Source organism: Choloepus didactylus, chromosome 7 (genome assembly GCF_015220235.1).
Source record: "Choloepus didactylus isolate mChoDid1 chromosome 7, mChoDid1.pri, whole genome shotgun sequence".
Lineage (NCBI taxonomy): Eukaryota > Metazoa > Chordata > Mammalia > Pilosa > Megalonychidae > Choloepus > Choloepus didactylus.
In genome coordinates, this window is record NC_051313.1 from 1056964 (window position 1) to 1072237 (window position 15274).

The 15274-nt window shown below is 45.1% G+C and overlaps 1 protein-coding gene across 6 annotated transcripts in view; it reads right to left on the minus strand.

The window, feature by feature from the left end:
* Window positions 1-15274, minus strand: part of STXBP5 (syntaxin binding protein 5) — a 203072-nt gene that overhangs the window by 65087 nt on the left and 122711 nt on the right. For all 6 annotated transcript variants that reach the window (XR_005218010.1, XR_005218009.1, XR_005218011.1 and 3 more), the window contains 7 exons: window positions 13522-13669; window positions 13246-13313; window positions 12946-12986; window positions 11883-12103; window positions 11191-11369; window positions 3879-4004; window positions 281-432 (listed from right to left, as the gene is read on the minus strand). Coding sequence is in view for 3 of the 6 variants with exons in the window: in XM_037844019.1 (XP_037699947.1) it covers window positions 281-432; window positions 3879-4004; window positions 11191-11369; window positions 11883-12103; window positions 12946-12986; window positions 13246-13313; window positions 13522-13669 (935 nt within the window). In the remaining 3 variants the exon portion in view is untranslated. The remainder of the gene's footprint in view (window positions 1-280; window positions 433-3878; window positions 4005-11190; window positions 11370-11882; window positions 12104-12945; window positions 12987-13245; window positions 13314-13521; window positions 13670-15274) is intronic.

Sequence of the window (15274 nt, forward strand, 5' to 3'; positions counted from 1 at the left end):
CTCACAGAGACCAAACAATAAAAAGGGGCAAAAACTCTGAAATTAACTTACGTTCTGTAACAATGAGACAAATTTTCCTGTCATAATAATTTAGCCAAAGAAGTTTGCCACTGTGGTTCTTCCACTGTTAAGTTATCAAAAGCAAAAGCAAAAAATAACAACAGAAAACTAAAAACAGAGACCTGCCTCTTACTTGTTTTTGACAGTTCACCTGTACAGACTAAATCAGAGGCGCTGCTCACCGCCACAGAAACCACCCTGCACCCAGTGCCCTCCCTACCTCCCGAGGGCTGCCGGGACTTGCGAGGGGACCGGGGCTCCCTCCGGTGAGGGTCGCTGGAGCTGTGCAGCTCGGCTGCACCCAGGCTGAGGAGCACTGCTTTCTGGAGGTAGTCGACCACCACGATGCCATCGCAGTTGCCGAAAGCCACCCTGGACAAGGGAGAAGAGCAAATGTTTCAGGGGAAAAGGGGCTCTTCAGGAAATTCCTCTGTGAATCAAATGACAGTGCAGGGCATGGCAGAGCAGGTGCACGGCCGTCTCCGCCCTCCCCAGGGCCACTTATCCAGCACGTCTGGTGCAGGCATGGAAACCTGACTGGAGACCTCAGTGCCCTCACAGGGCCTTCTGACTGGAGAAGCCCGAGTACTGCAGGGCTCCCTTTGCGGTGTTCCAGCTCACGTCTCAATTTTGGGTCAGGAGCCACAAGCCATGCAACCACCAGCTGGAGCACTGTCTTACGACAGGTGTGGGAAGCTGAAACACTCCAAAGAAAGTAAAACAGCCAGGACAGGCTGCGGGAAATGCAGAGAGCACCCTCCCAGAAGGGCCCGTGTACTCCAACCCTGCAGCGGCCGTGTGGGACGGCAGACAGGACAGATGCCAGGTGTTTCACGGACACTGTAAATATGGATTTCACATTGAACTAAACCTTGGCAAGGAGCTCAAATTGTAAAAACAAACAGCAGGGCCAGACAGAACCCAGCTGGGTGCCCAAGGAGGCTTGTGCCCAAATGAAGGGTGGCTTCCCTGGGGACTCCCTTGGGACTGGCCTCCTGTTGCTCTTTTTCTCATTCCCACTCGATTCCTTGATGGTACTGGGCAGTAACACGTTACAAGGACAGCTGTGTTCTCACACTGTGGGACAGCAGAGGAGAGGGACGGGGGAGACTCAGAGCACAGCCCGTCCCCAGCAAGTGCAGAGCTGTGAGTGGCAGTGGGCAGCACAGCTGCCAGGGGCCAGCCGCTTGGCTGGTGGTGGGGTCCAGCTGTCTGGTCAGGCAAGCACTGGCCTAATGTCACTGTGAGGACACTGTGTGGACTCAAAGCGTCTACGGCTGATGACGTCTACAGTCAACTGAGGAGAGCGTCTTCAGCACTGGGAGTCTCATCCCGTTAGCTGGAGGCTTTAAAAGGAGACACGACGACATCATCAGTCAGAAGAGAGTTTCCACCTCCACTTCAGCCGGCCCACCTCTCCTGGGGAATTCCTCGAAACCTTCTCCGAGTTCCAGCTTGTGGCCGGCCCTATGGAATATGGACTTGCCCATCCCCACATCTGCATGAGGCAATTCTTTTAAAAATCTCACAATATTTACAGATACCGCTTGTTGGTTCTGTTTCCCTAGAAAACCCACTAGGAATGGTTCTTCAGAAACGAAATCTTAAGGATGAGACTTTGGAACTGGTTTGGGGCCTTTTTAGTTGGTTCTCCACTCTGATTAGAGTCAAAGGCAATAACGACGATTTCCAATAATCAAGGTGGCACTGACACTGCAAGGCGTGAGTGGGCAATAGAGATGCAAAGTATCACCATGGGATATGGCTACTCATAGGCATGTAAGAGGAAGCTTGGGTGGGTGTTCTGACACCTCAGCAGAGTTTTGTGGTGTTAAAAGGTACAATGATGTTGACTGGTTTTTTCTCAAGGTGCTGGACAGAGTTGTAAAGAAAGGATTGAACTCAAGGTTTCAAATTCTCTACGTAAGTGTCACAGGAAGGATGTGTAAGTTTCTGTGTGTGCCCTGAATGAAAATCTTGTTTTGTGTACCTGCAGACTTGAGATTTCTGAAAACCAGACACAGGGTCTCATAGAATGAGTGGATGAATTACGACGTAAACTGAATTCCCAGCCTGGCAGGTGTTTGCTGTTAAAATGAGGGCAGTAATTGGAAAGCCTGAAAATTGGGATGGGGACATATGGGTTGATGACGGTGGCTAGGGACACTGAAATCCTAGATTCTGCTGAGTCTTTGCTATAATGGTCTGCCCTGAGGTTAAGAGCCACCCAACCTCTAGTCTGCCCTGAGGAGCCTGCCATCCAACATCCACCTGAAGAGATTAACCTTCAGTGCCTGTTAAATCCGTAATCACCTCCCGAGAAAGCAGCCCTCATTCCTCTGGAGACATTAATCCTACTCTACCAGATGAAACCAATGGAATGCCCTGAGGTAACTGCCTTGAAGGATACTTCTAATTCTTTTCATGACCTACCCCCACCACTCTTTTCTTCCAGGCCTATAACTAGACTAAAGTCCCAATAAGCCCCAAAAGGTGAGGTACAAAGTGTAATCCAGAGGAAATATGCTACACTCCAAAAGAACTGCATGAGTTTTCCAGTTTATATAGACAGAAATCAGGGGAATATATGTGGGAATGGATATTAGGGGTGTGGGATAATGGTGGAAGGAATATAAAGTTGGATCAGGCTGAATTTACTGATATGGGCCCACTAAGCAGAGATTCTGCATTTAATGTTGTCGCTCGAGGGGTTAAAAAGGACGTTAACAGTTTGTTTGGGTGGCTGGCTGAAACAAAGATCAAAAGGTAGCCGGCATTACCAGAGGTTGAAATGCCAGGACTGCCCTGGTATAACATGGAGGAGGGGATTCAAAGGCTTAGAGAGACTGGAATGTTAGAGTGGATTTATCATGGAAGACCTGCTCACACACCCCTGGAATGTCCAGAGGACACACCTTTTACCAGGACTGTGAGGAATAAATTTGTGAGACTAGCTCCATCATCCCTGAAGAGCTCTGTAATTGCCCTTCTCTGTGGGTCAGATATTACTGTAGGAACTGCTGTCACTAAGCTAGAATCCTAAAACACCTCATGGTATTTAAATTGCAGGATTTCAAGTTTTAGAATGAATATTACCCAAGCACTTATACCCTATTATGGGGAAAGTCAGTGTGTTTCCAATAGTATGCAGGATAGTTGAGTATTTTTAGATGAAAATATGACTGTTATTGTTTTTTATTTAGAGATTAAGTATCGTTTAAGGGGATGTGCACAGCTGCCGAGTTGACAAGGGGTGGACTGTGATGGTTAGATTCATGTGTTGACTTGGCCAGGCGATAGTGCCCAGGTATCTGGTCAAGCAAGCAATGGGCTGATTGCTACTGTGAGGGCATTTTGTGGATTCAATCATCTGTAAGTTGATTAATCTATGGCTGTTTACATCTAGTGTCAACTAAGGGAAGTCCCTTCTACAATGAGCGATGTCTCATCCAATCAGTGCGAATTAGAACGCTACACCTGGGCAGTCACAGACTTGGTCTTCTGCATCTGTGCTGTTAAACCTCTACTATACCAAGCTGTAATAAAAAAACTATCTCAGGAGAGCAGATATGAACTTCAAAACTTATCTCAAACAATTTACTGGCCTACGAGTGATGTAACATTGTATCAGGAAGCAGTGTTTGCACACCCAGAGTGAGTCCTTCAGAACAGGATTAGGTTCCAAATAAATGCGGAATTTGGTCTGAAATTGAAGACACCATTTTAGGTGATGCCATGACAAAGGCATCCGCTCCTGTTTCTACAGGTGACGTGCACCTGGGCGAGCTGAAGGCGGGGAAGGCACAGTGTGTACTCACAGCCCATAGGAGGAGTTGACGGCCAGGCTGGTGATCTGCTGTGGCGGCTCTCCACCCACCCACACCAGCTGGATAACCAGTTCTGTCTGATAACCTGGAGATTGCTTGAGTGGTGAGGTTTTGACTCTGAAATAAAGGAAAACACCGTATTACCTTTTAACCCATTTTAAGTTATCTAATTAAACTACGGACATACAAAGTCATGCATAAACAGCCACACGAAAACAACTTTATACACCAAACTGTACTTGATATAGAAAAATGCATGAATCAGAATCCTGTAATCCAGAGTATTTATACTACTTCCTTTAGCTGGAGAGACCGAGCATGCATGGAGGCAACAAAAATATGAAATGCTATGTGTGCTCCACATATGGGGAGGGGGAGGGGGAGAGAGAAGGGGGAGGAAGGGAGGGGATGAGAACACAGATGGAGGAGGAGAAGCAGCCACCTGGGAATTCAGGAGGAGGAAAAACCCAGTCAGGAGGAGTTGCATGTTGGAAAACCTCGACTAGAAAAGCAGACCTAGACTTAGACATATGGATCAACACGTGGAAACCTGCCAAAAGCATGTGGAGCTGGGGACAGCGGCAGGGAAGAGACAAGACGCAGGCGTCAGCACGGGCAGAGCAGGTGGGTCTGGCCTGGGTGGGGGAGTGGGTGCAGAGGGCCTGAGGCTGCAGGAGGACCCCCTGCTCACAGGGGGCCGGGGCCTTCTCATCTGCGAACCCAAGGCACTGCACCTGTGAGAGGTCTGTGCTCAGGGCCGCCGGGTAACAAGTGAGACCCCCTCGGTGGATGCAGCCCAGCACTGGGAGCCAACTGGGAGCAGGCAGCAGGCCCAAGGCTGGCAGCGGGGAAGTGAGGATGGAGCCCAGGTTCAGGGACCCCACAGGGCTGCAGGCCGTGAATCCCCGTGGGACGGGGGCTCTCAGGAGGACTTCCGGTGATGGTTCATAGGTCAACTGGCCTAACCATTACTGCAAGGAGTCTGTGGCCGGTTGATAAAGCAGAGGGCTGGCTTATTAAACCATTAGTCAATTGGCTACAGTTGTGACTGATTACATTAACGAAGGGTATGTCTTCGGCAATGAGAATACAATCAGCTGGATTTAATCCCATCAGTTGAAGACTTCTTAAGTGAGAGAGCTGGAGGACCTTCACTTCTTCTTTGGCGGACCAGCAAAGCATTCCCTGAGGAGTTCATCGAACACCTTCACCAGATTTGCCAGTTCGCTGCCTGAGGAGCTCAATGAGCACTTACATTGGAGTTGTCAGTTTGCTGCCTGCCCTGCAGAACTTGGATTCGTGCATCCCCCACAGCTGCATGAGACATTTTCATAAAATCTTATATTTACAGGTATCTTTTGTTGATTGTTTCCCTAGAGAATCTTTACTAATACGCTTCCTGAGGACCGTGGCCCTGGAGACGGCAACACCTGGACGCTTGTGTTGGGAAACTTCTGGTGGGTTTGGAGGCTGGAACTGAAGAAACAGGAGCACCCTGTGTGCATGTGGCTTTCCCCAGGAAGGAAGGTGAGAGCACTGAGGGCTGCAGGCCCTTCCCACCCGCTCTCTTGCTTGCTGACCCTTCAGCTCCGTCATGAACTAAGATGATATCGAGCCGCCTCCTGAAGTGGTTTTTCTCCAGGACTCCAGAACCCGGGGTGGGGGCTGTACTGCTTAGACCCCCAAGGAAACAGTGCTGGGGGCCAGGTTCTGGCCAGGCTGCCCCGGAGCTCCACCCCCCCACCCTGCAGCACAGGAAAGGGCACTGTGCCTGAACTCAGAGCCAGATGCTGCTTCCAAGAAGTCCTTCCAATCTAGAGGCTAGCAGGCTCAAAATAAAACAAACTCATACATTCGAACCAAACTGCACACCAGGCTAGTGTCACACAAGCAGGCACCAGGCAGGCACCACACAACCCTCGCAGAAGAAAAGTTATCACAAGTAACCGAAAACAAAGTCATCTGCTGACACCTCACTTGAGAGACATGTGCCAAGGGAGTCTGGAAAGCTGCATTTCATCATTTATCCAGTAGTTTCGGACTTTTTTCTTACTGGAGAAAAACTGTTAAAGGGATAATTCCAGATCAATCATATTATAGAAGAAGAGTAGTGCAGTTACAATTTGAGGAAAGCAGTTTAAGAAAGTCAACTTGTAACCTTATAGAGAAATGTGAAAATTCAGTTAAGAAAACAAATGACAGAACCATTTCTTCCCAGCTTGTGTCACAGGTGGCACCTATCAAGAACAGTGCCGAGAGTGCAGCTGGGAGTGATGTTTTGAAGAGAAGCAAGCTTGCTAGAAAGGAACGTCCTGGGAGAAAGCCGTTTTGAGGCCGGAGCTTTGGAGCAGATGCCAGCCACATGCCTTCCCAGCTAACAGAGGTTTTCCGGACACCATTGGCCATCCTCCGGTGAAGGTACCCGATTGCTGAGGTGTTACCTTGGACGTTTTGTGGCCTTAAGACTGTAACTGTGTAGTGAAATAAACCCCCGTTTTATAAAAGCCTATCCATCTCTGGTGTTTTGCATTCTGCAGCATTAGCAAACTAGAACAGATTTTGGTGCCGGAGAAGTGGGGTGCTTTTGCTGCTGAGTTTGCAAATATCGAACATGTTGGAACGGCTTTTTAAATGGATAATGGGGAGTTTCTGGAAGAGTTGTGAGGAGCTTGATAAAAAAGGCCAAAACTGCTTTAAAGAGACTGTTTGTGGAAATATGGACTCTAAAGATACTTCTGACGAGGTCTTGAACAGAGATGATCAATGTGTTGTTGCAAACTGGAAGAAAGGTGATCCTTGTTTTAAAGTGGCAGAGAATTTGGCAAAATTGAGTCCTGGTGTCAGATGGAAGAAGAATCTGGAAGCAACAACCTGGAATACTTAGCTGAGGAGATCTCCAGACTACATGTGGAGGATGTATCCTGGCTTCTCCTTGCAGCTTATAGTAAAATGCGAGCAGAGAGAGATAAACTTAGAACTGAACTCTTGGGTTCAAAGAAACCAGAAGCTGATGGCTTGGAAAATTATGAGCTTCCAGGGAGTGGAATCCCAGAAGCTACAGCCCAACGTGAGGATGGAACTAAACATGGAACCCAGCTGCCATTTCAGTACAAGCCAGGATTGGAGATGGAATTATCCAGAAAGGATTTGTGGAAAGTCCTATTGTCTGATGGCTTTGACCCTTGCGTGCTTCATGCAAAGCCAACAGAATTTTTGCGAGATCTTTATAGACAGAGCCATTGCTGGTCTGGACTGGAGGAGACAGACAAGGAAAAAATTAAAGGAAAAATCTCTTCAAAGACAGAGCCATGGAGGTTGAGGTCTGGAGTCAGGAGGTCTACGGCTGGGAGAGCGGAGCAGCCCACATGCATGGAAAGGGCAGAATTCACGGCCATGCGGGAGCAGTACATGCGAGGTGGGGAGGGCTTCATCATCTGCTACTCTGTCACTGACCGCCAGTCATTCCAAGAAGCTGCCAAATTTAAAGAGCTCATTTTCCAGGTCCGCCACACCTATGAAATTCCCCTGGTGCTGGTGGGCAACAAAATTGACCTGGAACAGTTTCGCCAGATCACAGAACTGGGAACTGAAAATGGCTGAGGCTTTCTCCACTGAGTCGAAAAAGGAACAGAGTTAGTCCGAGGCGACCCTCGGCTCTCCAAGGGAGGAATGCAGACCCGGCGTCATGGGATGGAGAACATCTTCTTGACCAAAAGGGGGAAATGAAAGGAAATGAAATAAGCTTCAGTGGCAGAGAGATTCCAAAAGGAGCCGAGAGGTCACTCTGGTGGACACTCTTATGCACAATACAGACAACCCTTTTTAGGTTCTAATGACTTGGGGTAGCTGGTGGTAGATACCTGAAACTATCAAACTACAACCCAGAACCCATGAATCTTGAAGACGATTGTATAAAAATGTAGCTTATGAGGGGTGACAGTGGGATTGGGAAAGCCCTAAGGACCATACTCCCCTTTGTCTAGTTTATGGATGGATGAGTAGAAAAATGTGGGAAGAAAACAAACAAACAGACAAAGGCACCCAGTGTTCTTTTTTACTTTAATTGCTCATTTTCACTTTAATTATTATTCTTGTTATTTTTGTGTGTGTGGTAATGAAGGTGTCAGGGATTGATTTTGGTGATGAATGTACAACTATGTAATGGTACTGTGAACAATCGAATGTACAATTTGTTTTGTGTGACTGTGTGGTATGTGAATATATCTCAATAAAATGAATATTAAAAAAAAAAAAAAAAAAAAAAAAAAAAAGAACAGTGCCATACTTGTTTCTCGCCAGCATATTTTGGTCTGTTACTCTGTTCTCTACCAAAAGAGCCAGGTGTGGACACTCGCTGACCCACCTGTCACACTGGAAAGCTGCAGGACAGGCCCAGGACGTCTCACCTACAGAAACCAAAGCTATTACCAGAACTGTGGGTGGCCCAGGGAGGGCGCGGACCCCAGCCTGAAAGGTGTCCACTGGCAAACTGTGACAAAATTAAACCTAACCAAATTAAGTAAGTTAAAATAAACTGCCTGTACAGAAACTAGGAGACCATAATGATGTGAGAAGAAACAAAATAATTTATCCTCACCTCATGCTCTGGTTAATCCAGTTCAGGAAGGAATTGCTCCTACAGAAGGAATTGCTCCTACAGAAGGAATTGCTCCTACATCACTGTGCTCTATCCCAGGAGAGGTAAACCATATCCACACACAAAAGCCAAGGCCGTTCATGGCACCAACAAGAAAAGGACCCTCATCCCCCAGGTTCTCAGGAATCGTTAAGGGACCCCTGAACCCACCAGCCAAGAGCCCCTCCAGCACCCACTCGGCGGTGCCAAGCCCCCAAGCAGGGGCGGTGGCGCCCTGATGGCCGAGCGGGCAGGGCCAGCCTGGCCCCCGGGCTCCAGGAACCGTGCGCGCAGCATCACTGTCCTCTCTGGCCGGTGCTTTCCGGGGCAGAGGGAGGACGGGGTGCCCCACGCAGCCTGTTGCATGCGCTTCAGGGAGAGGACTAATTAATGTTCTAGACTGCTGGAGCTCCTGCCATAAGCCTGACAGCTTTGGAGGCTTAAGAGATTATAAAATGTAAATTATACAAGGTGTTTTAATTCTAAGACGATGTATTTGCATGCAATTATTGTGTTGTCAAAATGCCCCTCAGCATTTGATAAGATTGTCAAAGAAATCCAAAAACATTACCACAAAAAACAAAGATTGACTGTACTTCGTATGTTTATAAAAAAGTTAATAAAGACGTAGAGAAAAACATGTGAAAAGTCAGAAAAAAGGGCATTCATTGTACTTTCACAATTTCAAGTTTATAGTAAAGTAGCGAGTGAGTAACAAAGGGTAAAAACACAGAATTCTGTATTCCCAAGTCTAGTTCTAACTAAAACTGGGCCAGAACTGTAGATAAAAAGAGGGGTGTAGAGACAGACAGACAGACAAAGAGAGAATGAAGGGGGGCATTTGAGACCTTTCTGAGGATGGGAGCTCCGGAGCGCCAGGCTCGTGGACTGTGGCCCTGGCTGGGCCCCATCTGGGCACTGCGTGGGCCCCATGTGAGCACCATCTGGGCCCTGTCTGGGCCCCGTGGGCTGTCGTGTCCCCTGCAGGGCTGAGAGCACCACTCCCACCCCCCCCTCGCCCCCACTGCCAGCTGTGAGGACCAAGGACGTCTCCAGGCTTCACCAAACCCCTCGGGGGCAGAGCCAGTCCTGGTACAGAGCACTGGCTAAGAACTAATAAGCTCAAGCCTATGCAAAGACATGGAGAATATTTTTTAAATCTATACTTCTAAAATGCTGTGATATAAACAAACCTCTCAGCCTTTTCTTTGGAGTGAGAGCCTTTCTGATTGCACAGACTCTGTCCACAGCAAGGGCTGCATATCGGCCAACAGAAGCAACTGCAGCTGATACAGAAAAGCAGCGAGAGCCTCCCGCCAGCGCTCTCGTCCCTGCCCCTCCCAACCTGGCCCTCCACCGAGCTCTCGCTCCAACTGGACAACAGCCTTTTCCAGTCACTGCCTCCACTGGCTTCTCAGGAAAGGTTGAACCACAGTCATCAAAGAATTCTTTACTCATTCTAACTCCTCACTCCTTGTACTAGTGCTCTGCCCGTATTTAAGGTGCATCACCTTTAAAAAAACTGAACGACTCGATAATATAAATTGGACAGAAAAGAGGAAAAGAAAACTTTTTAATTTATCCCTGTATAAACCAAGATGCACCTAAACCTGGAATGCTACATTAAAGGCATTTACAAGGATACTGATGCTGGAGAAGATTTAGAAAAAGATGAGAAAGTGGTTATAAAATGACTGGATCTCTACTTACCAGAGTAGTAGAGAGCAGCATGACACAAATCTGATGCACACATAAACCCAGACGACCAGCCACTGTGGCTTCAGAAGCCTTGGCCTTAAGTCAGGATATCCCTAGCCGTCTCCCAGTAAGGATGGAGAGACCTCAGCATCTCCCAGTGTGGATGGAAAACCCAACTTAGCATCTACCAGTTTGGATGGTGTGCTGGTTTGAAACTGCTATGTACCCCAGAATATGCCATGTTCTTTTAATCCATTCTTGTGGGCACAGACCTATCTGGAAGGAGACCTTCTGATTAGTTGTTTCAACTGAGATGTGACCAGCCCATACAAGGTGGATCTTAATCCTTCACTGAAGCCCTAAAGAGAGGATAAAACGCAGAGACATTTGGAGAGCTTAGAGAGAGAAACGTCCCGGAGATGTTAAGAGAGAACCCACAGATGCTCAGAGTGAAAGCCACTGGAGTCAGAAGCTGACAATGAGGAAACATGGGAGGGAAGGACCATCCATGTGCCTTGCTATCTGACAGAGGAACCCCATATGCCAGCAGCCTTTCTTCAAAGAAGGCATCTTCTAGTTGATGCCTTAATTTGGATATTTTCACAGCCTTAGAATCGTAACTTGTAACTTAATAAATCCCCATTGTTAAAAGCTAACCCGTTTCTGGTATATTGCATTCCAGCAGCTTTAGCAAACCAAAACAAATGGAAACACCCCCATCACCTACCAGTGTGGATGGAGAACCAACCTTAGCTTCTTAAGAATAAAGTTCTGGAACACATCCCTATCTCCTGTGATGCCACTGGCACACAAAGACAAATGAGTTGGATTAACCATGGGCAAACACAGGAAGAGATATTCTTACGTCACTCAACTTAACCGCAAGACAATGTTATAGCAGTTTTATTGAGGCTCACGAAGTATCTAAATGGAAAGATGTCTAAAACACCTCTAATATTCATCACTTACTTTAAACAAGGGGCGTGGTCGCGAAGCCCACCTGATGAGCTGCTGCTGGTGGATGGGTGGGACTGCAGGGGGACGGGCTGAGGACTGGAGGTCCCCACCGGCGTGGGCAGAGGTGGGGCTTGCTCGCCTTCTGGGGATCCCTCGTCGTTCACCTCCCAGAACAGTCGGACTTCCAGCATCTGCCGTGAGAAAAGAACCGTTTACCTACTCCGAATCGTTACTGCTCATTTTACTACAGTTTGCACACACACACAAGAATGCTTCAGTGGAAAGAATATTTTTAAGGCAAACATTTAGGAAGATTTCTGCAGGTAAGGATTCAGCAAGAAAAGAAAACTGGTGTTTCTGACTCAGCGTTTAAAACTGTGCAAGGGTGTGTGCTGGCGACTGTGCACATGTATACACACATCATAATTTTGCAATTGATGAGACTCCTGTTAATGCCAAATTAGAGGCCATTCATTGTTAGTTTCCTTTAAAAGAAAAATACACTGTAAGTAAGGATTTAAATGTTCAATTAAAAGATATGCATAAAAATTATGCTATTTTTCATCAAAGACATATAGCGAGGCAAATACAAATGTGCTTTCAAAAATTCTAGACAAAACTGACTGGAAATGGTCTCGTAAATACCTCACAAATTTGAAAATGTCAGACATCTGAGTCTGAAAGTAAGGAGAGGTGCACTGTACCGGAATGACCTCCGGCAGCGCCTCCTGCTTGCTGAACCGGTAGAGGATGACGTGGGCCGAGACGCCCGCTACGCCCAGCACCCGGCTCCCAGGGCACCAGGTCAGCATCTGGACGGCGAAGGGGTCCTCGTCGGCGACGTCGGTGTTGGGCCTGTCGTCTTTATTTCTCAGCTTCTCGAATACTTTAGATGTCTTCAGTTTATACAACACCTGCAGAGTGACTAGAAAACAGAGATGCTGGACACTTTAACACAAAGATAAAATGAAAAGTAACGTTCAATCAACCGAGCCGTGTTAGAAACACAGCCTGTTTTATCTGAACCATATCGTCATTCCTAATTCTACATTTCTCTGATCCTTTAGATAAACTACTCATTGTACATACTGATGGTAAAAATGTGCCCTTCATTTTTTCTCAATAAAAAACAAACAAATACCATTATGATGGATTTAGATAATCTGAAAAGATAAGTAACAAAAAGGTTTTGGGAAAAATGTACAAATGCAGTGAAAATAATAAAGAATAATTTTACTTCCGAAAATTATTTTCTATATATTTTGTCTAAACATGGCATCAATATCACTCACGTGATAAAACATAACAGACATGTTGAGTCCACTGGACTCCGACTGGGTGCTGCCATGCGTGTTGTGCCAACATTTGCCATTAAAAGCAATCTTTCCTCTTTTTGCATCTATGTAACCACCAGATTATTTCACAAAGACAACACACCCCTTTGGAATCAGGAAATAAAATTACTCCAGAAACTTCTGTAGATTTGGAACATGTGCCTGATTCTCTTAGCTCTGAACTAGCTAGAGCAAGTTAAGAAATTCTGAAGAAAGGATCTGAACGGTTCTGCTGAGAATTATTCTTGATTTACTAATTAAATCCTTAAGGACATATTTAATCTGTTAAAATTTATACTTGCTATATCATCAGTTATTAAATCTATAGCTTCCCAAATTTCAAATTAAGGGTTGGATATGCAATTATAAAATAGGATGTACAAAAGCAGTGATTGTGCAACACATAGTGGATACAAATATTCAAAATACTTACTTGCAGAAGCATCCCAGAACTTAACTGACCCATCAGCATGTCTACAAAAAGCAAAATGCATTAAGAATGTGAAAAAGAACAAGAAAAACATGTACATATATTTTTTCTTTCATTAGAAGTATATTCTCATTTGAAAAGACAGTCACCAAAATAAGTAAAAATTAAATTGGCAGGTTCTTAAAAACTTGTTTCTGATTTTAATACAGCACAAAGCTGCACAGTAAATTGAAGTTCATGGAGTCTTAATAAATTACATGTAGCTCTTATTCATTTAGTTTGTGGAGACAGACTTTTGCTTACCCTGTAATAATTATTTCTGGGTAACTCTGAGCGCCTAAGCCCCAATTCCCCCCATTGATGGGCCATTCCTACAAGGAAAGAAAAATCATTATATAAAGCAACTTCCAAGTTCACTTTACACTTTCATATATATGAAAACAGTAGACAACATGTTGTGCTCCCCCAAGTTATTTTCTATACATTTCTTAAGAATAAACTTCAATGTTAGCACACGCCCCCAGGTGACAAATTCGCACGCTGCAATGCAGCAGGAAATGCTGAACCTCAGGCCCACACCTTCTTGCTGTAGCCTTGGCGCTTCTGTCTGGCCCCGACGGAATACAGTGCAGGGATGAGGCCCACCGGGCAGTCGGCAAAGTACTCGCAGCAGGTGACAGGGGACTCGTGGATGCCCAAAGGGTAGGGGTTTTCAAAGATAGGGTACCTTCAGTGAGAGCAAAGGGAAAGACTAATTAGTGTAATGAATATAACCTATCGGGAACACAACAAGGAAATATTTTTTTATATTGACACATTAGGAACTGAAACATTTTTTAAAATAAAATTTGATTTTTTTTAACATCTTTGAAGAGCCACACGACAATTAACCTGAACTAATGCTTTAACTTTTTGGAAAGGATGCTCTTCTCCACACAATCTTACAGATCACAGAGGTTAACCTGTTTTAATTTATGCAAGTATGTAAACAATGAGTCTGTTATGTTGGAAGACGGACTCCTGGGAAAGGACAGTGAAGGGCTGCCATCGCTCTGCACAGCTCATGCCACCAACGGGGCCACATCCTCCTAGAGATCTACAGTCACCCTTGCCGCATCGCAACTTTCCCCATCGCAGTTTCAACATATCATGGGTCGGCATAAGAAATTAAATGGGAATTTGTTGGGAGACAACAAAGAAAAAGTTCAGAGACTTAGAAATGCATAAAAAAATATATAATATTGTATAATATCACTTTTTCTTAAAAATACCAATAAGGTAAACACCACATAAAAGAAAAATAAAAAATTCAGACTTTTCTGTACAAAGGGAGGGACAAAAATTCTTGTGTGGATTTTCCAGATTGCAGGGACCTCATGCCCCTAACCACTGTGGTGTGGAAACTTCTTGAACCACGCTCAGGATGAAGACATTTTCCTGCAAAGCACAGGCTTAGCGAGTCAGTGCCAAGAGCATGCGCCGGCCAGCGGCAGGCACCTCAATCTACAGTGGAGCGGAGGCAAGTTTTCAACCCTCCTTTTCAATCAACGCAATTCCTAATACAAACTTTAATCTAGAAACATTCCATTTTAATAACAGAAAGTAAAATTTCATCTTAAATGTTTTCTAGATATGAAATCATTTTATTGAAAAAGGCAAAAATGATTTTTTTAAAATCCTGAAATTTAGTGAAAACCTAAATAAATACACAATGGTGTTTGTTCTCTGGCATTGAAGTCGTTAGAATGAGAGTAATAAAAATATCTAGAAAACCAGAAACCGGCCAAAAAAATCTTACAAGTTTTATGTTGCTAAATCTGCAAAAGTAAGATGAATTCATCAGTGTACCATTGACAAAAAACTAAAATAGAGAAATTTCAAAAAGTTCTTTATAGATTTCAAAATGAATTCAACTTTCTACCCCGAGCACACACACACAAATCAGCAGACGACACAGAGACCGACAACAATCTGCATTCATAAACTGCAGCAACTTTTCTCTTTTTATAGACAGGCATTTCCTTAGCTCAATGATCCTACTATTACTACACTATACATCTATAATTGATACTTTTGTTAAATAAAGTGACGCCTAATTACAAGTTACTTGAATAGTATTTTTCTTGACTTAAACATGCATCACTACAGAGCACACATGAAATGTCTCACTTATGTAAAAACTTACCTAAGAAGGCAAAACAATTTATTTTAAGAATAAGATATTCTAGGACTGTATAATTTTTCAAATTCCTTTGTTCCATGATGGCTTTGTTATTTAAAAAAGAAAACAACACAATCGATAATTACAAGTAGCAGTTACTGGGAGAAGCAA